Here is a 21571-nt window from a genome sequence, read left to right on the forward strand (position 1 = left end):
CACACGCTGGGTTGACATTTTCATTGAGCTATCCACTAAGGCTCCAAGGTGTTACTCCTTTTCTGCCATCACCAGTTCAGCCCCCATGAGAAATTAATATTTTTTTGCCCCCACATGCATCACTACACACTTGTTTACATTGAACTGAATTTGCCATTTTACTGCCCATTCACTCAGTTTAGAGAAGTCCTTTTGGAGCTCTTTGCAATCTTTTTAACAACCCTGAAAAATCTAGTATCACCAGCAAACTTTGCCACTTCACTGCTAAGTCCTAACTCTAAATTGTTTATGAACAAGTTAAAAAGCACAGGACTCAATACCAATCCTTGGAGGACACTACCTTTTACCTCTTTTTGTTTGGAGAACTGTTCATTTGGACAGTTAACTATCCAATTTGTCACTGTAACTATTTTGTGTTCAGATAAATCACAGGTTCCTCTGCCTATTTTGCATTTCATTGCTCACTGAACTCATTTTTCCACACCCACCCAGTGTGATGTATGCCAGCCAATTCAAGATTTCACTCCGTGCATCTGATTGGCAGCACGGGCAAAGCCCTGTGGAAATCTTCACCCACAGCACTTTGCAAATGGGCAAAAAAGGGGTTGCCTGATGTCACTGTGAAATCAGGTGATCGACACGTGGCTTGCCCCACCCTCCAGTCAAATTTGGCCTGCAGGAGGTGGGGGAGATAGCCAGTTCCCCAACCCTTCTTTAACCCAAAGAACACCCTCATTCCTAGCTGCCACTTTTTATTTAGAGCAAAATGTTTTGTTTTTTTTAATTGCATTGGGCGAGCAAGCTGGCCTGGCTTGTCTTACTCATTATGAACCTTTCCCGAAAAGATCACACTGCAGAACCATGTTTATAACAACCATGTTTATTTTGAATCACTGTCTCTTCCCACACCACATAATACTGCCAGCCAGCGCAGAAAAAGAAATCAAATTTTACAAGCATTGCTAATCTACGGAAATCGTATATTGTCGCAGTGTGTGGTAGGAATAGGTACACAGTTGCTCTAGGGTAGCTTTTACCTACCTGGCAGCCCTCCAGATGTGTTTGACCACAATGCCCATCCACCCCAGCCAACGTGATGGGAATTGTCACCCAAAATATCTGGAGGACATGAGGTTTGCTACCGTGGCTCTAGGGAGACTGAGAGCTTTGAGTTGGACAGGAGGGCACGTGCCAAGGCTGCTAGCTGGTGGGGTTGGGAGAGGAGGCTGAGCTCTTCGTGGTGCGTTGATCTGACTGCCCCAGGCGCTCCTGGTTTTGCTTCTCCTGCCTGGCAAGGAGGATGTTCATGGACTCTCGCATGTCTTCGAGGAGGGAGAGCTGTGCCTGTGCGATCTGCGTCTGTGTCTGGATGTTGTTGTGCATGCACTCCAGCAGGCCAAAACACTCCTGGGGCTGATGTTCAGGGGCTGGGGAGAGAGAGGAGGAGGGAAGGGAACAGGCAGAGGTTGGCTGAATCATCCACATTTTCTGCAAAGAGAGGGAGCCAAGGTGTTTGGTTTCCAAGGTATGACTGTATTTGGAAAAGGCAACCTGTGTACCGCTCCTATATTTTGTAAACTTGCTTATGTTTTTGTTTGTTTGTACTTTTGATTCCATTTTAATAAAAACTTAAAAAGCGGGGGATAGGGAACAAGATAAAGAACCCTAGAGGGGAAGGGAGGGGTCAGTGAGTCACTCAAAGCAGACATACAAATATTATATGCATCTCTACATATAAAGATGTTTGCACAAATTGATGTCCACTTTTTTGGCCATGGGGCTACTCTAAGATGAGGGCCCACATGCATGTAAAGCATGAGGGGGTTCCCCTAACTTACAGAAATGTCTCTTTCCCTTCCCGATCCGAGCTGTCTGGGTATATGGCAGGCCTGGGCTGGGCCTCCACTGAGTTGACGGGAGTTCCAGGAAACTGGGGGAGGGCTTGGCTGGACACAGAGGCTTAAAAGAAGGAGGCGGAGGACCATCAAAGTCTTCTCCTGTTGAGAGAGAAAGAGTGGATCAGGTGGCATGGCCAAGATCTCTAGAATCCTGGGATCAACTCTCGCATCGTTAAAAGTCATCTTAGTTTATTAATCGTATGAGCTGGGTTAGTCGCTGAAATTAGATTAAGTGGTTAAATTTGCATGCATTTGCATTTGGATATAAAAATTGTTTTGCGCAAGAAGCGTAATTTATTTTGAGTAGCGGGCATTATCTTGGAAAAGACATTCCCTCCTGTGTGAGGGAAAACACGGAAAGTATGTTAAGATGCTGATATCACAGAAAGAAAGGGGAACTGAATGGGTGGCAGCCGATTTCAGCCTCAACCTTCAGCCAGGCCTTTTGGCTGATTGTCTATGTCCTTTTAAATGAGCTTGAGGGAGGGTGGGGGGTTGTTCTTTGGTTTTGTTGCTTTTAATATGTACTTTGTGATTTTATTCTGTATATTTATGCTGTGAAACGCCCTGAGATCTTCACATGAAGGACCACAAATATAATAAATTAATAATAACTTTTAAACTGCTCCTGCTGCTGTACCATTACCAATAAAAGCAGCAGATTGCAACAAGAGAACAATTGCTTTTATCTGTGTACCAGGAGAAGCTTCACTGTTAATTCTTGCATCTCAAACTGCTGTTAAAAGATGCAGCAATAAGCGGTTGACTGAAAAAATCCAAATCACTGGAAACCCAGATGAAAGTGACTGAGTTTGGCTGGGTCATTCCCACCCCCACCCCCCAGCAGGGGCAAAGATATCTAAACAAAAACACTTACGTGGGACTTGTGAAGATCTTCTTGGTGTACCTGAAAAATATAAAACTATAGTTATTATGGATCTTTATTGGGCTTTTTATTTAGTAGATATTCATTTTATTCCTCTGTAAATATAGAGTCCATATTTTTGCTGTCTCTTTCGTCTAGGGAGAAAAGTTGCTAAGTACTTTTATCTGACCCTCCAAACTCAGCTCTGGGACTTTTAATAAATTTGCAGAACTTATTCTACCTCCACCCCATTAGCTTTCTCTATGGCTTGTTGTGGCCAACATTGCCTCGGGTGTAGCCACCACATTTTTCTCACCATAAGGATGCAGGGAATTTAGGACTGCTGCCATGGCTGCCAACACAACTTAAGAGGTACATGGTATAAGTGACATCCATAAGATACTAAAGGGTCTCAAACTGAGACTGTGGAGGGGCCATGCAGCTCTTTGCAGCTTGCCACAGGAGAGGACTTTGGGCTGCTCTTGTAGCCTTATGAGGCTTTGCCCTCGGGTGGGAAAAATATTGCGCCTGGGAAAGGGAAGTGGGAGTCAACAGACACTCAAGGAATAGTTTCGGAGAAAAGGCTTTTATTTCTACCATCCATGAACTGGTAGAAGGAGCAAGTGTGATAAGTCACAAAAAGCATGCACGAGTTCACAATCATGTGCACAAGCATATATACCCCTTTCCAGTTCCCTCCCCCTTTCTCCTCCCTCAGGAGTTCCTCTGAGCATGAACAGAAAGCTGTCTTGGGACTATTGTGGACTCTTGGCACCCTTCCCAGGAAAGGGGTTTCAGAGTGTTCAGATATGTTTCAATCTCTTGTTCTGGCATGGTTCCCGGAGAGAAAGTAAGTTGCAATGTGGTTCTTTAGCAAGACCAGAAGACATGAGAAAGGCCTGAGAAACAATGGACTGTTCTCTACCTTTGTTACAGCAAAGCAGAATGTTTCTGATGCTTAGCTGCTGAGAAAATGTTTTTGAAAAGTTTTGAGCCTGCTTTGGTGGGGGGGTGACTTCGGGCCTAGGTGAGGTCACCTGTCCTCACCTTCCTTTACTCTTTCCTGGGCTGTAGCATCACCTCCACTGCTGATGGTCAGGAAGTGGTACTTAGGGTTGCCATTTCCCCAAAAGCATGGCAGCCCTAGTAGTTCTGCAGCTACCAAAACAGCAAGTGCTAATGCAGGGTTGCCAAGTCTCTTTACCCCAGTGTGTGTGTGTGTGCATGTACTTGTGTGTAGAGCACATAGACTGAGGGGTGCAGCTGAGGGACAGCACTTGGAGGTATTGCAGCACATTGCTTGATGCCGTACACTGGGCAATGTTGGCCCCCTTAACAGCATAGGCAAGTTGGTGCCTCTGACTGTGATAATATATCTTGCTCACTTGGGTGAAAGAGAGAGGTGTTTTTACAAACCTCTAACTTTTGTGTGGTTGTACGAAAGGCAAGAGTCGCAGTAGATGCCCTGCCTGCTTTTTAGCCTCTGGCCTTGCCCACCAGGGATATGTGACTCCCACAAGTTTATCCATGAGGGAATGCGGCCCCCGGGCTGGAAAAAAAGTTCCTTATCCCTGGTTTAAAACATTAGCTGGAGAGGGAAAAAGTCTGATGTGGGTCTAACCTACTTTTCCGATGCTGCTTCTCATCCTGGGGGTTGACATCTGGCTCCATCCGAACAGGACTGAAACTCTTACCTGGAACAGGAGGAGAGGAAGAAAATAGTTATTAGTATCACAAGCAAGAGTTTCCAGGTTGGGGAGGGTTAAAGAAAAGGAGGTGCAAGACTGGAAAGCAACTCCCCTTTCATATGGACTGGAGGGAGAGCCTTATGTTTCTTATTTAAGGCCAAGATGGTCTTCCGGTGTCTTTCTGGTTTCATACTGCTGCGGTTGGAAAAAAATGATAGATTAGAGCATACTCCACAGGGTGCAGTCGCTTTGCTGGGCTGGCAGCCACTTCAAACCTCAGAAGACAAACCCTAGGTAGGCCTTTTGAGCTTGTCGCAACACATCCCGCTGCATCCTGGCCAAAGGGGACACCTCCTCCTCAGTCAGAGGGGCCTTCTTGGTGGCTGCTCCCAGGATTTGGAACTCCCTCCCTAAAAAAGCCAGACTCCCTCTCTCCTTGCTGTCCTTTTGCCTGCAGGTGAAGTCTTTTACTGTATTCCGAAAGGCCTTGGGGAAACGGACTATTTTTTTAAAGGAAATGGCTTCTGATAGGGCGGTGCTGTTTTTATGATCTGTGTTTTAATCGGTTGGTTTCTTGTATTGTTGTAATTCTATTAATTTAATTACTTTAGAAATAAATATAATAATAGCAATAATAACAACAATCAGTGACTGTCCTTCATTGTGCTCTGCTTTTACATTCTGGGCAAGACTGGGAATGTGTTGGTGAGGAGTTGCAAACTCTACCAACTGCTGATCAGCCACTCTTCCTCTTCTCCCAGGTATAAAAAGATGGAGAAGTCCAAGACAGCACCTTGGCTAAATGCAAAGCCGGGTGGTAGGTGTGCATTGGCACTGCACAAAACATTGCATGGGTGACTATGGGAGAACATCATCCCTGGGGTGATCTTGAGCCAGTCACTCACTGCCTCTCGGCCCAACCTACCTCACAGGGTTGTTGTGGGTATTAAATGAGGAGTGGGAGAACCATGTACACCACTTTGAGCTCCTTGGAGAAAAAGGTGGGATATAAATGCGATAAACAAATAAATAAAGTTACTGTTAAACCAGGTTCATCCTTTTTGATTTTCTTTTCAGACAAGCAAAAATGCAAGAATCATAGAATTGGAAGGGACCAAAAGGGCCATCTAGTCCAGCCCCCAGCAATGCAGGAAGGGGAGGATCTTTTTAATTATGGGAAAGTGGCAATGCAAGAGGCACAGCCCACACTCTAAACTGGGGAGGTTGGATTCCTTCACACACACACACACCCCTGTCAGACCCACGCGGCCTCTTCTCTCCCTCTCTCAGTCAATTGCTTTCTGGGGTGAATTGCTTATCTTGTCACTCTCCCAGCTGGAGGTGAATCTGAGAAAGTGCTCTCTCTGTGTACCCATACAGACAGCAAGATTGAGAAGCAAGTTCTCGTCACAAAACGGATTGCAACTGTTCCTGCATTATGTGCCTTAGATCGATCAGCAAATAGCATGTGACAAGAGACGAAATGGGGATGACATGATATTCAGATGAAGTGCAGTATATCAGTTTAATAAAATAAAAGATATGGCATGTACAGCACCTTCAAAAGGTGCCTGCATTTAGCACTGAATGCACATTATCATGCAGTATGTGCACAAGCCATGATACTTGATACATTGAAGGAGGAGAAGAGAGTGTGGCTATTAGACTTTTCACTTTCATTGTTTTCACTTATAACCACTGTGGTTGCACTAGGATTTGTAAGATTAGGTATCATCCATATGTTCAATAAAACAAATGTGGCTCATTCTTTTTGCTCTATAATGGACAGTTTCAAATATCTTTTGCAATCTTTATTGTGTGTGCATGTTGTGTGTGTGTGTATTGCTTAATTTTAATAACGTTGGTGTGTGTGAAAATATTCCAATAACTTTTAACCTGGCACTTACATAATTTCCAATTTATGCACTGTTATTAGGGATTAATTGTAATTTTATTTATTTTGGCCTTGCATCCTGTCTCTGCCACAAACTCACCAGGTGTCCGAACCATAACATTCTCAGCCTTAAATCTTTTTATAGAGTGTCTGCAACTGGCCCCATGCTGCATGTAAAACTTGTTACTATGAATCTGAAACTGAGTTTGCTTATTTCTTTCTCCCACCTGATTTATTTTCCTTTTGTGTCGTATATTTTAAATGCAGATCTTATTTGTATTGATCTCTGTAATGATGTTTTCTCAGCTGAAAAGTGGCCTAATTTTCTTTTTATTTAAAAAAAATGATCCAGGGGATGCAGCAAAATCCAACCCTATATCCCGTCTCCCAGGATATCTCACCCTGGAGAAAGCTCAATATCTAACTAGCTGCACTTTGGCAGCTCAAAGGGCATCTTCGTCAGAGAAAATACTACAGCTCCCATCATGCTCAGCGGTGAGGTTGGGCGAGGGTTGGCTTGGGAGTGAATGGGGCCCGGATTGAAACTTCAACTCCCATGATGCTCCTCTGACCAGAACTTAAAACGAGACCACAAATCCCATCATGCCTAGGCTCAGGCCAGTCAGGACTCCGGAGCTCCTTTTTGTGGTTTCCCCAAAACTCGCCTCTGGGGTGCGACTGGTCGGGGTCGGAGCGCGGCAAGTGCTGCAGCGACCGCCGGTGTGAAGACTCCATCCATCTAACCGCTGACTGGAGCCCGTGCGCGTGCGCACTTCCGCCTCCCTCAGAACTGTGCGCAGGCGTAGTTGGCGTCCTACAGCTTTCGTTATGCGCAGGCGCGTCCAGCGGGGGCGGAGTGAATAAGGTGGGAAGACGACGCGCAAGCGCATTGCTTTTTCCGTTTTGTAGAGAAGCGCCGCACGCGCTACGCGAAGGGCGGGGCAGGGGGGAGAGCGTGAGTAGTCCGTTGTCCTATCAACCGATCTTGGTGGAAGAGCGGTGGGCGGGGCCATGGTGACAGAGCCCGCTTCCTCATTGGTGGAGGCTGAGGCGCCTCCGACCCTGATTGGCTATGCAGCCACAGCAGTCAATTTAGGCTGTTCGGGCGCGGTGAAACGGCATTTCCCCCCTCCCTTTCCTTTCCTTTCTCCTCCTCCAGAAGGTTCCGCGCCGGCTTCCCTCACGCTTCGCCGTGAAGATGATGGGCCAGCGCCCCGTCCTCGTGCTCAGTGAGTCTGAGGGAAAGGGGGTGGGTGAGAGGAGCCCCTCCATGGACCCGCCCCTCCTCTGCTACCCCCACGAAGACCCCCCCTCAGAAAACCCCCTTAATTCGATTATCTCACCCTTCCCCAATTCCCTCCCGTAATATCTCTTTTCAGATATGCACAGAAAGTATATGTTGGAGACCACTCCTTATTATTGCCCCCTCGCACCTAATTCCCCATATAATTCTCTGCCTCCTTTAGCTCCCCCCCCCCCGTATAAACTGAACCCCAACATTCCTGGTTGCTCCTGTCTCGCCTCCCCGACTATATAATAAACATGCCCCATAATTTATATATACCCCACCTCTTCTATCCCTGGAAAGTATATTCTGGACACCCCCTTCCCCCCTTAACCACCTACATTCCTTGATACTCCTGTTTTGTCCCCCTCCCACAAAAAAACCAAGTGTGTAATAGGAACCTTTCCTGTTCCCCTTCAAATTCTCCTCAACAGCGTTCTCCTTCATTTATACCCTCCTCCCTCCCAAAAAAGTGCCTATTAAGAGGCCTTTTTGTTGCCCCTCAAATAATTTTTCTCCTGCTGTATTAAAACACTTCTTGCTCCGGCCCACCTATGTTTCACTGAATTCTGCCCTGTTTCACATTCTTCCAAAATTTCCTAAATTCTGTATCTTCCCCATCCCCCCGAAAGTATGTGTTGGGCATTTCTCCTGATCATTCCAAACCCCTCCCAGAATGCCCCACTTCATTTAATCCCCCCTCCATACTCAAAAAGTGTATATTGGGGGAGGGGGGCTTCTACTAAATCTTCCCCATAATTTCCTGCTTCTTACATGCTGCCTCCTGCCTTCCCAGTTAATAATCATGTATTAGGTTGAGCTACTATGAGCCTTAATAGGGTTTAGGGTCCTGATCTGCTGTACCCCATTGTGTTTCAATCTGGGCGTATATTGTGGATGTGCCTTCTCTTGTCAGTAAGCTGTTTGCGTGGAGGGTGCTCCCTTCATCAGTCTCCTCAAATATACCCCCCCCCCAATAATTCTTCTCCCGCTGTATTAAACACCTCTTCTTCCTACCCACCTTTGTTTCATTGAATTCTGCCTTGCTTCACATTTTATCACTGTCCGTTCCCTCACACTTTACACATATTATTCTCCATTTTAAGATGCCTAAGGCATCACACAAAACTAGGAATGAATGTTGGTGGCCCTGCCTCCTTTAAAAAAATATTCTCAGTAGACTAGTTTTGCTATTTTGTTCTGATTACTAGTTTATTGGCTCCAGTATTGGATTGCTCTTGTTGGATCCTCCTTCCATTCATAAAAGGAGAATCAAAGTGAGATTTGACACACTATCGGAGTGGATAGAGAGAGTTTCCAAATATGGGTGTGGATTTCTGGTGCAGAACACGCCACATGTGTGCAGCAGATAGCAGGGTTGTGGAGATGGCAGGAGTAAATATCTGAAATGGGGATACACTTAAAGTGTGTGCGTTGAGAGAGTTCCCTAAATCAGCTTTCTGTTGCAGGCTCAAATATACAATACATTCCCATGTCATTGACAACAGGAGTTAGGTTTCCCTTAGTCTCTCCCTAGAGTCAAATGAATGTAGTTGAAAATTGAATAAGCCAGTGATAGCCCTTTCCTTGCTCGTCATAGTTATTGGATGTTTTAATATACCTTCCTGTCTTTGTTGGGGTGTGGAGAATGGAGATTGTAGCTGTCTGACTGCAAACTGTTTCTTAAAGGGCCCTTCTCTTAAAGAGATAGATAGATAGATAGATAGATAGAAAGAAAAGAACATTGATATGTATAGAGAGAAAGTAGATACTTAGCAATTAGCAATGTGTGTTTATTCTACACATTTAACAATTTATATACTGTATTGCTTAACTACAAATTGTTTCAACTGCATGTTTAGTCAGAAGGACTCATGGGAAAGAACTCATAAATGAAATAAATAATAATAAGTAACTACCTCCAATTGGTAACTGTTTTTACTGTGGTATGCCGATTGTAGAGTTGTTGCAGTAAAAATGTTCTGTCATTAGCATTTGAACATTCTAGACCATTGTTGGGGGGAATAATGTACCATGTAGCCCTTAAGACAAAAATGGGTATTCCAGAAGCCTTGTTAGTGCAGGAACATCACAAGCAACTATATTGCCATTTAGGGTTGGTTATGATTTGATTTGGCTACTAGAGAAGTGATTTCCTACATTGCCTGCTACAAATTGTGTAATATTCCATTTCTGTTCCTTTAAGACATGCTTTATTTACCTATGCTGTGCTGTTATGCATTCTTACCTGAGAATACTTCTCATTGAATATGGTGGGATTAATGTCTGATTAAGCATGCATAGGAATGTGCTATAGGTAGCAGAAGTCACAGATTATTATTGCACTGGGCCCATTCTAAAATCCCATGGAGGGGAGGGAATAGGAAAACAAGGAGGAATGAATGTGAACCAAAGAAGTAGTTAGGGTGAAAATGGGAGGTCTACAAGAGAAATTTTAAGAAAGAGAGCCTGCATTTTTATGAACGAGTTGTATTAGATGATTTTTGTAATTGTTTTTCTGTTTGCTTTAGGTCAGAACACAAAGCGAGAGACTGGCAGAAAAGTCCAGACCGGAAATATTAATGCTGCTAAGGTATATTTTTCTGTAAAATGCATTAGGGATGTGAAAGACAGCCTGTTAAAAGTGCACACAGGAGTGGGTGGTGACCAGATAAAAAGAGGGTAATACTTTTTTACTTTTAACCATTGCCTATTAAAGAAAGTTTCATCAAGGACACAAAGCTCTCCTGCCAGCATTCCTTCTTCTGTATTTGTTTAGTCTAAAAAGAGACGACAGGCAGACACACAAACACAAAAAAATAGAAGTCGTTCCTCATTGAAGTTTTGGGTTAAAGTTGGATCCTGGGTCTGAAAAGACTGAAGGCTGCTGATTTAATATTTGATGCAACAGAACTTTCAAGCCTTTGCATAATAATATCTAATTACCTTTTACCCATGGTCTCCAGAGTTCACTTGTCTGTCTTTTCACTTCCTTTCAGTAGCACACAGTTCTCCTGTCTCCTAGCCAAACAGATCTTTTTTCTCCCTGCACAGAATATGACCTGTTTTTAAGTGTTCTGTTGGCAACAGCTTCCTCTGCAGATGTTGGAATGTTTATGAATATTCCATAGTATCACAACATGTTTCGGCTTACAGTTGACAGACAGTAGCTAATTTTGTGTCTCGTAATGTTTCTGAAATTCAGCGAATAACTATCAAGGATTTACCTAAGCTTTTCTTTTAAAATCATGTTGCCTTATCGATTCCTTTCATTTCAGACCATTGCTGATATTATCAGAACATGCTTAGGACCAAGGGCCATGATGAAGGTGAGAATACATTTTCCCATCATTGCTCCATTAATTCACAGTAAAGAGAGAATCTGAATACACATTCTCTTTTGTTGATATTGCATTCCATGTAATCTGACATAAGTGTTTCTAAATCTCCAATGCAGATGCTGTTGGACCCAATGGGTGGCATAGTTATGACCAATGATGGCAACGCCATTCTTAGAGAAGTAAGTCTCCTTGGTGCTCACAGGAGCTGTAGTTTCTTAGGGCTTAGCCAAAAGGCAGGCACAGCCTAAGAAATAAATATATAGTCTGTCTTGCCACATATGATTTGAAGAATTGTGAAATTGAACGGTGGGAAGTGCCTCTTAATGGGAATGCCCCAAAATTAACTTTAACAGCCAAAATGGCTTTTGAGAAGCACTTTAGGGCAGCCTTCATGCTCTTATTCCACCTGAAACAGGAGTATGGGGGCTGCCTTACATTGTTTTTCAAAAGCACTGTTTGAAGCAACTTGCACGCTTCTCTTGTCCACTTGCAGGAGAAGTACACAATCTGCTTCAAACAGTGCTTTTGGAAAGTGCTTTAAACTCTGCTCACCAGATGATGAATAGGGATTAATCCTGCTGCCTTGGCTGTATGATCCTGTTCCCTTCTGGGAACAGGATGCACGGCCAATATAGTGAAGCATTAAACCCTGTCCTGTAATCCCATTCCATCTCTATGTAGGTCTAATTGAAGACCCCCTGGTGTTTCAGGAGGTTTCAATAAGGGAGCAGGAGTGCTCTAGAATGCAAGGTTTGTTCATGAGTCCTTCCTTCCTTCCCTTTACAGATTCAGGTCCAGCACCCAGCTGCCAAGTCCATGATTGAAATCAGCCGCACTCAGGATGAAGAGGTGGGCGATGGGACCACATCTGTGATTATACTTGGTAAGATCACTCTGTGTATGCTCTTGTATGCCTGCCTGCACAAAAGAAACTGTAAATCAGAGAAGCATGTTGGTGCATTAAATGGCCACAAATGATTCACCTCTGTTGAGGTGTTGTGGGTATCATTGTGTTGGAGACAAAAGAAATATTGAGCACTGGACGCAACCTGTTGTTTGAATGAATGGGAACTGGACACAAGAGCATTGTAATTCTGTTTCACAGATCCTTTTCATTTCAATGGGACATGCAGGAGAATCTCTGGCTTTGACCCTGTGTTAAATGGTGAGGGGTACCATTTGGATTTGCCAGCTCTTGGTTAAAAAAAAAACATGTTCATAGGTTCTTGCATATTAATGAAGCTAATTTAAAATGAAAAGCTGTTGGCTCTCCCCAATACGATCCATTCCCAAGAGAGCAAACCTAGATAGAGCTTGTAACATGAAAAAATCAGATAGTCTAGCGTTATTAGCAACAGTCTAGCTCAGTACTTCTGTCTTAGCCCACTGTGAGTCACATGCTGTCAAAAGGAACTATTTCTCCTCCATGCCTGGAATTGATGACACTTCTGGTTTTTGCCTCTGTTTTGTACCAGCTGGCAGAGCGATCATTGGGGGAGACCTGGGGATAAAGGTCTTGAGATGCTCTGACTAATTTGTGTCACTGGCCAAAACTTGTGCTAGTAGTTCATTACTGTGTGCAATTCAGAAGCATTGCAGTTGGTTGCAGAAATCCTCATTAACTGCTCTCTGTTTGCTGTTTAGCCGGTGAGATGTTGTCAGTTGCAGAGCACTTCCTTGAGCAGCAGATGCACCCAACAGTGATCATTAGTGCATACCGAAAAGCTCTGGATGACATGATCACTGCTCTGAAAAAGATCAGGTGAGCAGGGAAGCTGAAAAGTAGAAGGGAATATGGTGGATGGGCAGGTGATCTGATGACCCATGTCTGGACACCTGAGGGATGTGACAGAAAGGCAAATGAAAAGCCCAGAGCTAGGTAGAAGTGATGCAAGAGTAGTTGTGATCATCACTTTGCCCAAGTGTTTGTGCCTCTAGGTGCAAATTCACATTTGATCCCTCTCTATTCCTTTCTGAGGAGGGACCCTGATTTACATGATATACTAAATTATTTGCATGTGGAAGGTCCGAAGGCCTGAGATCTTGAAGTTCTGTTGTCAGAATGGACAATTTTGGAGTAGATGAAATACTTGACTTGGTTTAAGCATCTTTGATAAGAGCAAAGCATTACAAATCAAAATAAAGTTGAAACATGTAGCTGGGGCAGTTGCAGAGGACTTCATGACCATCCAATCTGCTTCAAGTGTGCTTTGATTTGGTCTTCGGTTGTCCCCAAAGTCTACTAGCACGCTCAGCCAGCAGTGAACTGCGTAAAGTTCTATTCTGTTTGTCTTCTGGATGACATGCTTTATGCTTGGTTTTCGCAGCACTCCAGTTGACATTGGCAACAGAGAAGCTATGCTTAAAATAATCAACAGTGCTATCAGCACAAAGGCTATCAGTCGCTGGTCAGATCTGGCCTGCACCATTGCTCTCGATGCAGTCAGGACAGTGGAGTTTGAAGAGAATGGCAGGAAGGAAATCGACATCAAGAAATATGCCAAAGTAGAAAAGGTACAAAGGGGAAAAAATGTACTGCTTTTTGAAGGCCTGGAAGAAAATGATTTGAAGCCCCTTAGGAATCACTGACACCATCTTAGATTTGTGAAATAAACAAACAAAAATACAGAGAATGAATATAGATTGATCCTTCTGAGTTCATATTTGCTTTCAAGTATGGAAGAGCCTTGCTCTCAGAGTCAGAATATTGTTTAAAGCGTAGTTTATAACATACCAGAACATAAAAGGTAAAAAGGTAAAGGACTCCTGGACAGTTAAGTCCAGTCAAAGGCGACTATGGGGTTGTGGCGCTCATCTCACTTTCAGGCCAAAGGAGCCGGCGTTTGTCCACAGACAGTTTTCCAGGTCATGTGGCAGCATGACTAAACCGCATATATACAATCAAAACAAAGGGAAGGTTGTAATAAAACACATCCACATGCATTACCACCTACATGCCTTCGTAGCAACAAATACAAAAGAGATTGCCTTTCCCCCACTTTTCTCTTGTTCCTGACTTGTGGGTGTCCTCTTTGCCTCATCCAGATTCCCGGTGGCTTTATTGAGGATTCATGTGTCCTGCGTGGGGTCATGATCAATAAAGACATCACTCACCCCCGGATGCGTCGCACCATCAAGAACCCCCGCATCATCTTGCTGGATTGCTCATTGGAGTACAAGAAAGGCGAGAGTCAGGTATGTTGGGCTGCAAGTCTCATCTGCTCTTCAGTGCTGAGGGCTGGAATGGGTTGAACCCAAGCATTTCTCACATCTTTTTAAACATTGTATTCTTATTGTTATCAGTTCAGAATACAAAAGATACAATTCAAGATATACGAAAGGAAAGAGCTAGCTATCTAAACAATAATTGAGATAAAACAAATGTGATCAAATGATACAGGCTCATGCCCTCAGCAGTCTCCATTGATGGATTTATGTTTTCTTGTACCTTAGAAGGTAAAGCTAACTCCCAGTGTGCTGGCTGAAGCTGATGGAAGTTGTAGTCCAAAACATCAGGAGGGTATCAGGTTGGGAAAAATTGACCACCATTTTATGTACCTCTTATTGTTTAAAGAGAATTATAAGCATTATATATTGTCAAATCAGTCAGGAGATATACTTTCCAGTTAGTGGAGGATGCTTTGGCCTAAAAGGCAGCAAATAATGAAATAAGCAAAAGTTTATGAAAGAACCAAATATGCCCAGTGGAGTATAAATCTCACTTGTCTTCTTTTATGCAGACTGACATTGAAATAACTCGTGAGGAGGACTTTGCTCGCATTCTGCAGATGGAGGAGGAGTTTATTCATCAGATGTGCGAGCACTTGATCAAAGTCAAACCAGATCTCATCATCACAGAGAAGGGAATCTCAGGTAAACACCAAAGTGTATTTCTGTGGGTAAACATCTGGTTATTAAAATCTTCTCTTCTTCCTGCCTTTGCATTGTACTTAATATGTTTTGTTTTCAGACCTGGCGCAACATTTCCTAATGAGAGCCAATATCACAGCCATACGTCGGGTGAGGAAAACTGACAATAACCGGATTGCAAGGTGATTGCAACACTGATTTTTGTTTTTGATGGCATGCCAAGGGTGCTTTCTTTTCTTCTGCATTCCATCAGTTAGTTTTTAATCTTTAGGGTAGCAGCTATCTTAGCCAGGGCAGAGCATAGTGGTGAGGAGCCAGATATTTTTGTACTCTCCCTTCTTGTTACTACATGCTGGCTGAGGATGAAAGCTCTGATGTTCTGTCTGTTTAGTCAGGATTGTATATATCTTTTGGGGGAAATTCGAAAGCATGGGAGAATGCTTAAGTTTTGGAAACTTCCTTTTATGCCTTAAGCCAGCTGTGGGGGGGAGTAAGGGATTAGAAGCTTCCTAATAATCACTAGTAGGAAACATGGATGATTGGGGGAGGAAACTTCACTGCTTGGCCTTCAAAACTGCAAACTTATCTGAAACCAGGCAGAGAGGCTAGGCATGCAGCTGATTAGATGCCAGCTTGATTTGTGTCCTGAAGGAAGGGTTGCCAATCCTCTGAAGAGCAGATAAGGACACAATTTCCCAGCAGTTCTGAGACCCAGTTTATTCCTCTTCAAAATTATCCACTAGCAAGAAAATGAAACTGTTGGTAATGCCTGTCCTCCAAGGAAGAGTCTTGGATGCAGGTGTGGAGCTACAGCATTGGAGATGTGTCTTTTGCTCTATTTCTGCAGGGCCTGCGGGGCTCGTATTGTCAGTCGCCCAGATGAGCTGCGTGAAGAGGATGTTGGGACTGGGGCAGGACTTTTTGAAGTGAAGAAAATTGGGGACGAGTACTTTACATTCATCACTGAGTGCAAGGAGCCCAAGGCCTGCACCATTATGCTCCGGGGCGCTAGCAAAGAGATTCTGGCGGTAAGCACCCAGTCATTAATAGGAGACAGATTAGCAACAACTTTTGTTCAGGGCTTTTTTTTCCCCTGGGGAGACAGGAGAGATGTGGCTTTGGAATTGAATCACTTAAAGATGATCCAAATCTATGTCAACCTGTTTTGAATGTTGAGAGTTTAAAAGAACCCTATGGAACATCTAGTCCAGCCTTCCTCAACATGGTGCCCTTCAGATATTTGGGATAGCTCCTGTTATTCCCAGCCAGCATGGCCAACAGTCAGGGATGATTGGAGTTGTAACTAAAAGCATCTTGAGAGCAGCAGATTGAGGATGGCTAGTCTAGATCACTTCCAAGAAGCTCTCTGAAACTTAATATCTTTCAAACTCCTGATGGCTCTTTGTGCACTGTTCGTTTGTTTTCAGAATTAAAGTTGGCACTTGCTTTGAGTGTAGTTCTAAAACTTTTTTGTTTTTGAAATGTTGGTGTGTTTGCTGTCCTGAGATCTTTCAGGAGGAAGGGCAGGAGATAAATTCAGTTAAGAATAAAAAGGTTTACCTTTTAGAGTAATGAGTGTGAATAGCCTGTCCTTGGGTAAGTTAGTCCCTGTTGGTGTTCTGGGTGTATTTCTGCATCAGGAATGGTTGGCGCATTTTGTTGCTCCTTATAGAGAAATGCCTTGGAATTGCCTGCGCTCAGTGGATTTTGTCTGAAAGAAGGCAAGGTGAAAACAGTGACGCCTGCACCAAGCAGCCTCCCCTCATGAGAGGCTTTCCGTATTTCATTCATTTATAATAATAATAATATCTTTATTGTCATTGCCCCCTTCGGGGACAACGAAATTACTTGACTGCTCCATAAAAACACTAATTAATCAATACAGTATAATACAGCAAGGGAGATTAGATGACTTTCAAAGTCCGGGCTTCCCATTCAGGGCCGAGATCGCTCTGGAGAAGAAGCTGTTCTTAAGACGGCTCGTTCTTGTCTTCATCGTCCTGTATCTCCGTCCCGACGGCAAGAGCTCGAAGAGACAGTGACCAGGATGCGATGGATCTTTTACTATGTCCAGTGCCTTCCTATGGCACCTTGTGGCATAAATCTGCTCTAAGGTGGAGAGTGGGCAGCCAACAATGCTCTCTGCTGCCTTAACAACCCTGCACAACCCCATCCTGTCCTGGGTAGTACAGCTTCCGTACCACACACATAAGCCATAAGTGAGCACGCTCTCAATGGCACAGTGATAGAAGGCAAGCAGCAGTTTCTGCGGAAGATGGTTTTTCCTTAGTATTCTCAAAAAGTACAGTCTCTGCTGCGCCTTCTTCACAAGCCCCCTTGTGTTGACACTCCAGGACAGATCCTCTTGTAATTCAATGCCCAAAAATCTGAACGTTGTTACCCTCTCCACACAGACCCCATCAATCAAAAGTGGCTGGACGTTGCTCTTCTGTCTCCTGAAGTCCACCACAAGCTCCTTTGTCTTCCTTGTATTTATGAGCAAGTTGTTAGCTCTGCACCACTCTGTCAGCCGCTCCACCTCATCTCTATAATCCGTTTCACCCTCCCTTTCAGAGATGAGCCCAATCACGGTTGTGTCATCTGCAAATTTGACAATCCTATTACTAGGGTGAGTAGCGACACAATCGTACGTGTAGAGAATATAAAGGAGCGGACTGAGTACGCATCCCTGTGGTGTTCCTATGTTAGTCTTGAGCATATTTAGTTATTGTATCCACAGCCATCTCCCCTTTGAAATGTTCACCGGTTTGCTAAGCATGAAATGTGAACCTTTGCACTCTCTCCTCTTCCCCTTTCTTGCAGGAGGTGGAGCGCAACCTCCAGGATGCCATGCAGGTCTGTCGGAATGTTCTGATTGATGCTCAGCTGGTGCCAGGAGGTGGTGCTTCTGAGATGGCCGTTGCTCATTCCTTGACAGAGAGGTCGAAGGTCATGACTGGGGTGGAGCAGTGGCCCTACCGTGCAGTTGCCCAGGCCCTAGAAGTCATTCCCAGGACCCTGATTCAGAACTGTGGCGCTAGTACCATCCGCACACTCACTTCACTACGGGTAAGGGATGTGTTTGCTGTTGCTGCTGTTCTGCTCTGATTCCTCTCCTTTTGTCCTTGCAGCTAATAGCTGAAGATTGTCAAAAGCAAGAATTGTGCTAGGTGCTCTGTGCAGAGTAGAAATGATACTGTCTGCTCAGAGGCCCTAGAAATCATTCCAGAAAAGATTGTGAGCTCTGAACCTCAAATGTTAAATCAGCTGGGAGTGAGCATAAGCTGAGTAGATGGGAGTCCTTTAGGAATGGTCACAGGGCTGCTTCATGACCTTTGGAACTACTTGCTTTTCAGAAGTGTGGTATGGGGGGTGCAACTGGATTGCTCAGTTGAATCAGTAAGTAGAAATCGGGCAATTCTGATATTGCATTGCATCAGGACTTTCTATTGTTGCTTACAGGCCAAGCACACCCAGGAAGGCAGTCAGACCTGGGGAGTAAATGGGGAGACTGGAGCCTTGGCAGACATGAAGGAGCTGGGTATATGGGAGCCTTTGTCTGTCAAGCTGCAGACCTACAAGACAGCTGTAGAGGTAAGAGAAACCACAAGCCTGATTCCATGGTAGCCAAAAGTTTTCACTACCCTGCCAAGAGAGGTCTGTGGAAAGAAGTGGGTGTAAAGTCTGCCTTGTTCATTGCAAGTGAAATTTTTATTCCAAAGTTCTCTTCTGGGAGAATGCTTTCTTCCCTCTGCAGTCTGCTGCTATGTGCCATGTTCATACAAGAGCACTGAAAGAATTCTTACTGGCTGCCCCACAACTTTGCTTCTCTAAGCCTGTTGATCAGGCACAGGGAAGCTGTAGCCCTTCAGACTACATACATCTCACATAATGCCTGAGTGTTGGCCATGCTGGCTGTTAGGAGCTGGAGGCCCACAATATCTGGAGGCCAACGGGTTATTCAGCCATGTTGAACATTTTTGGAAAACCCTTTTATATATTTTGGGTTAAATTTGATAATGAGGGTGAAAAGGGCCTAATTTGCTAGTCTAACTTCCTTGGATGCATTATATTTTTAGTTTAGTTGCCCATCTCTTTAATCTCATGTCCCCACCTGTCTTAGGACATGGCTGTAATTTATAAAATATACCTTTTGGCACAAATATAAGACACACCCGCAAATAAGACGCACCTTTAAAATTGAAGGGGGAGGAGAAAAAATATATGTAACTGGGCTGCTTGCTTCCTGGGCGGGGGGGGGGGGGGAGCTGAGCTGCTTTGCTGGTGGCCTTTCCGCCTTCCCCCTTCCTTAGGCAGCTCAGGGAAGACTTGGGAGCGGCAGGCAGGTTGAGCGTGGCTGCTCCGTGCTCCCGGCTGTTCTCTGGAGGGGGGGATCTGCATCACTTTGCCGGCGGTCTCCCCCCCCCAGCGGAGGCTTGGGAGCGGCGGGCGGGCTGCACGCCATTGCCCCATGCTCCTGGCTGCTCTCTGGGGGATGAGAGCCCTGTCACTTTGCCGGCGGCCTCCCCCCCCCCCGACTGCCGGGAAAGGTTTGGGAGCAGCGGGCGGTACACCGCATAAGGTCACAAACATAAGCCGCACTTATATTCCGCATGGGCGGAATTGGGGGTGTGTGGCTTATATTCAGGCCAATATGGTAAAAACAGTGTTCTAATTGATGCTTGTGAAGTGGGTGAAAAAAATGAATGGTAATCATCCAGTTATATGTTGGTGTTGGGCACACCAAGGAGAAAGTCTAGGATCATGCAAGATTAAATTGGGCATTTGGATAGAATCTGAGCTTCGATGCAATTCCTGGAGCCAACATTGTACAGTGGTGCCCCGCAAGACGAATGCCTCGCAAGACGGAAAACCCGCTAGACGAAAGGGTTTTCCGTTTTGGAGGTGCTTCGCAAAACGAATTTCCTATGTGCTTGCTTCGCAAGACGAAAATGTCTTGCGAGTTCCTGCAGGTTTTTTTTCCTTTTTCCCTTTTTCCCAAGCCGCTAAACTGCTTATCAGCTGATGGCTAAGCCGCTTAACAGCTGATGCTAAGCCGCTTATCAGCTGATCGTTAAGCCGCTTATCAGCTTATCGTTAAGCCGCTTATCAGCTGATCCTTAAGCCGCTTATCAGCTGATCGTTAAGCCGCTTATCAGCTGATCCACTAAGCCTGCTAAGCCCTGTAGCACTAATCCGCTAAACTGCTAATGGGCTTGCTTCGCAAGACGAAAAAACCCGCAAGACGAAGAGACTCGCGGAACGGATTCTTTACGTCTTGCAAGGCACCACTGTACTAGGTTTAAAGTTCTATGTCTCGGATGCCGCAAACGTATTTAAAGTACAGGCACACACAAATCCTGGGGGCTGTAGTTTTCCCCTCAGAGCTACAATTCCCAGTGCCCCTTGTCAAGCTACAGTTCACAGGATTCTTTGGGGGCAGTGCTTTAAATGTATGGTGTGTATACAGCCATAGTGTAAAGACCAGTTGGCAACTTGTCTTATCTTACAAATCACAGGAGTATAGGATGGGAATTCTGCCTCTCCCAAGATTATTGTTCTTACTGACAAAATGTTTTCTCCACGTTAGACTGCCGTCCTCCTCCTGCGTATTGATGACATTGTTTCGGGCCATAAGAAGAAAGGAGACGATCAAAGCCAGCAGCAGCCAGGAGCCCCAGATGGACCCCAAGAGTAACTTTGTGGAGTTTGGAAAGCTATAGGGAAAGCCATGCACTGGGATAGCTGGACATGGAAACCACCTGGATTGATTTCGAGTGCTGCTTTTCTTCTCTCTCCCCTCCCCCACCTGGGTTCAAGGGCAGTCAGTGTCCAAATACCGATTTGTTTCAAGCTTGAAGCGGAGAGGAAAAAGGAAGGCCAATGATGTGTTGGTTACCCCCATTCTGTTAAGGAGACACTGACGCTTTATTTAAACGTATACTGTAGCTTCTTTGTGGCTTTATTAATAAAAATGTCACCACATTCATAGATCAATTTTCTTTGTCACTTCTTCCTGTCCATAGCTGTAATGAGACTTCTTTCTGTGGTGTGGTCTCAAATCCAGCTGCTTTGGAGCAGTTTCACACTTTTTGCACCAGCATAGCCAGGCTTGCCTTGGGCAAGGGCTGCAGCCATACTTGTCTGTCTTGTGCATGTATCTTAAGCACCTGGTTGATACAGTCAAATATTTTTGAAAATGTCCATTTTTTCCTCCCCGAAGGGAACTCCAAACAGTTAACATCAAGCAATATTAACTGATGCCATATCAAAGGTATGATGAAACTGTTATGGAACTGGTAAGCAGAACAGATTGCCAGTTTAGCTTTCCCCAGTTTAGCACAACTTACTAGACAAGCCAGGTCTTCACCAGCTACCAGAAGGCATATAGTGAGGTGGCCATATTGAGAGGGTACTCCACAGTGCTGACCCCACAATCATAGAGACCCTGTTCTTCATGCAACATACAAAAACTACTGGACATAAAACTGTTACCAAATGCATTTTGACCCTCAGATCTTCCTCAGTGGTCCTAATTGCATATATATACCTACATCCAGTTTGGCATGATTGTTAGATGTTGGAGAACAATTTACAAACATCCCAGAAACAAATTGGTATCCAGTACAGTCAACCCAGGATCGGTATAATATGCTCAAACTGTCTTGCCCCAGAGAGCAACCTGGCATTGGCTGAAGTTTCCAAACTGTCTTCAGAGTCATACAATGTA

At 44.6% G+C, this 21571-nt stretch overlaps 2 protein-coding genes across 5 annotated transcripts; one reads left to right on the forward strand and one right to left on the reverse strand.

Annotated features, from left to right (window-relative positions):
* Nucleotides 1-864: 864 nt before the first annotated feature.
* Nucleotides 865-7422, reverse strand: TSACC (TSSK6 activating cochaperone). Of its 4 annotated transcripts, XM_080985885.1 has the most exons (6): nucleotides 7011-7143; nucleotides 4563-4646; nucleotides 4389-4456; nucleotides 2776-2805; nucleotides 1839-1997; nucleotides 865-1427 (listed from the first exon to the last, which is right to left on the reverse strand). In XM_080985885.1, exons 1-6 carry the CDS (start codon nucleotides 7082-7084, stop codon nucleotides 1201-1203), a joined length of 642 nt encoding a protein of 213 aa, XP_080842011.1. In that variant the 5' UTR covers nucleotides 7085-7143; the 3' UTR covers nucleotides 865-1200. The 4 variants fall into 4 exon arrangements, with proteins under 4 accessions (XP_080842011.1, XP_080842009.1, XP_080842012.1 ...); XM_080985883.1 differs by lacking the exon at nucleotides 4563-4646 and having other exon boundaries at nucleotides 4389-4457; nucleotides 6953-7422; XM_080985886.1 differs by lacking the exon at nucleotides 4563-4646 and having other exon boundaries at nucleotides 4389-4457; nucleotides 7011-7205.
* A 13-nt stretch (nucleotides 7423-7435) lies between these two features.
* On the forward strand, nucleotides 7436-20838 carry CCT3 (chaperonin containing TCP1 subunit 3). Its single transcript, XM_080985882.1, has 14 exons — nucleotides 7436-7574; nucleotides 10162-10223; nucleotides 10909-10959; nucleotides 11088-11150; nucleotides 11758-11854; nucleotides 12616-12733; nucleotides 13299-13485; nucleotides 14017-14166; nucleotides 14712-14844; nucleotides 14942-15023; nucleotides 15689-15869; nucleotides 17665-17910; nucleotides 18304-18435; nucleotides 20432-20838. The coding sequence occupies exons 1-14, from the start codon at nucleotides 7544-7546 to the stop codon at nucleotides 20537-20539; spliced, it is 1641 nt and encodes a 546-aa protein (XP_080842008.1). The 5' UTR covers nucleotides 7436-7543; the 3' UTR covers nucleotides 20540-20838.
* The last annotated feature ends 733 nt before the right edge of the window (nucleotides 20839-21571 follow it).

This window comes from Podarcis pityusensis, assembly GCF_964106645.2.
Source record: "Podarcis pityusensis genome assembly, chromosome: 16".
Taxonomy (NCBI): Eukaryota; Metazoa; Chordata; class Lepidosauria; order Squamata; family Lacertidae; genus Podarcis; species Podarcis pityusensis.

Bases quoted from the DNA above. Each gene is read 5' to 3' on its own strand.
- TSACC (XM_080985883.1), bottom strand. From the start codon at position 7,358: ATGGCCCCGCCCACCGCTCTTCCACCAAGATCGGTTGATAGGACAACG. The intron at 4,458-6,952 runs GCATGATGGGAT...CTCCTGTTCCAG, and splicing joins CCTGACTGGCCTGAGCCTAG to GTAAGAGTTTCAGTCCTGTT. The intron at 1,428-1,838 runs GTAAGTTAGGGG...CTCTCTCCCCAG, and splicing joins GAAGGGAAAGAGACATTTCT to CCCCTGAACATCAGCCCCAG.
- CCT3 (XM_080985882.1), top strand. From the start codon at position 7,544: ATGATGGGCCAGCGCCCCGTCCTCGTGCTCA. The intron at 14,167-14,711 runs GTATGTTGGGCT...TCTTTTATGCAG, and splicing joins ACAAGAAAGGCGAGAGTCAG to ACTGACATTGAAATAACTCG. The intron at 14,845-14,941 runs GTAAACACCAAA...TTTTGTTTTCAG, and splicing joins CACAGAGAAGGGAATCTCAG to ACCTGGCGCAACATTTCCTA.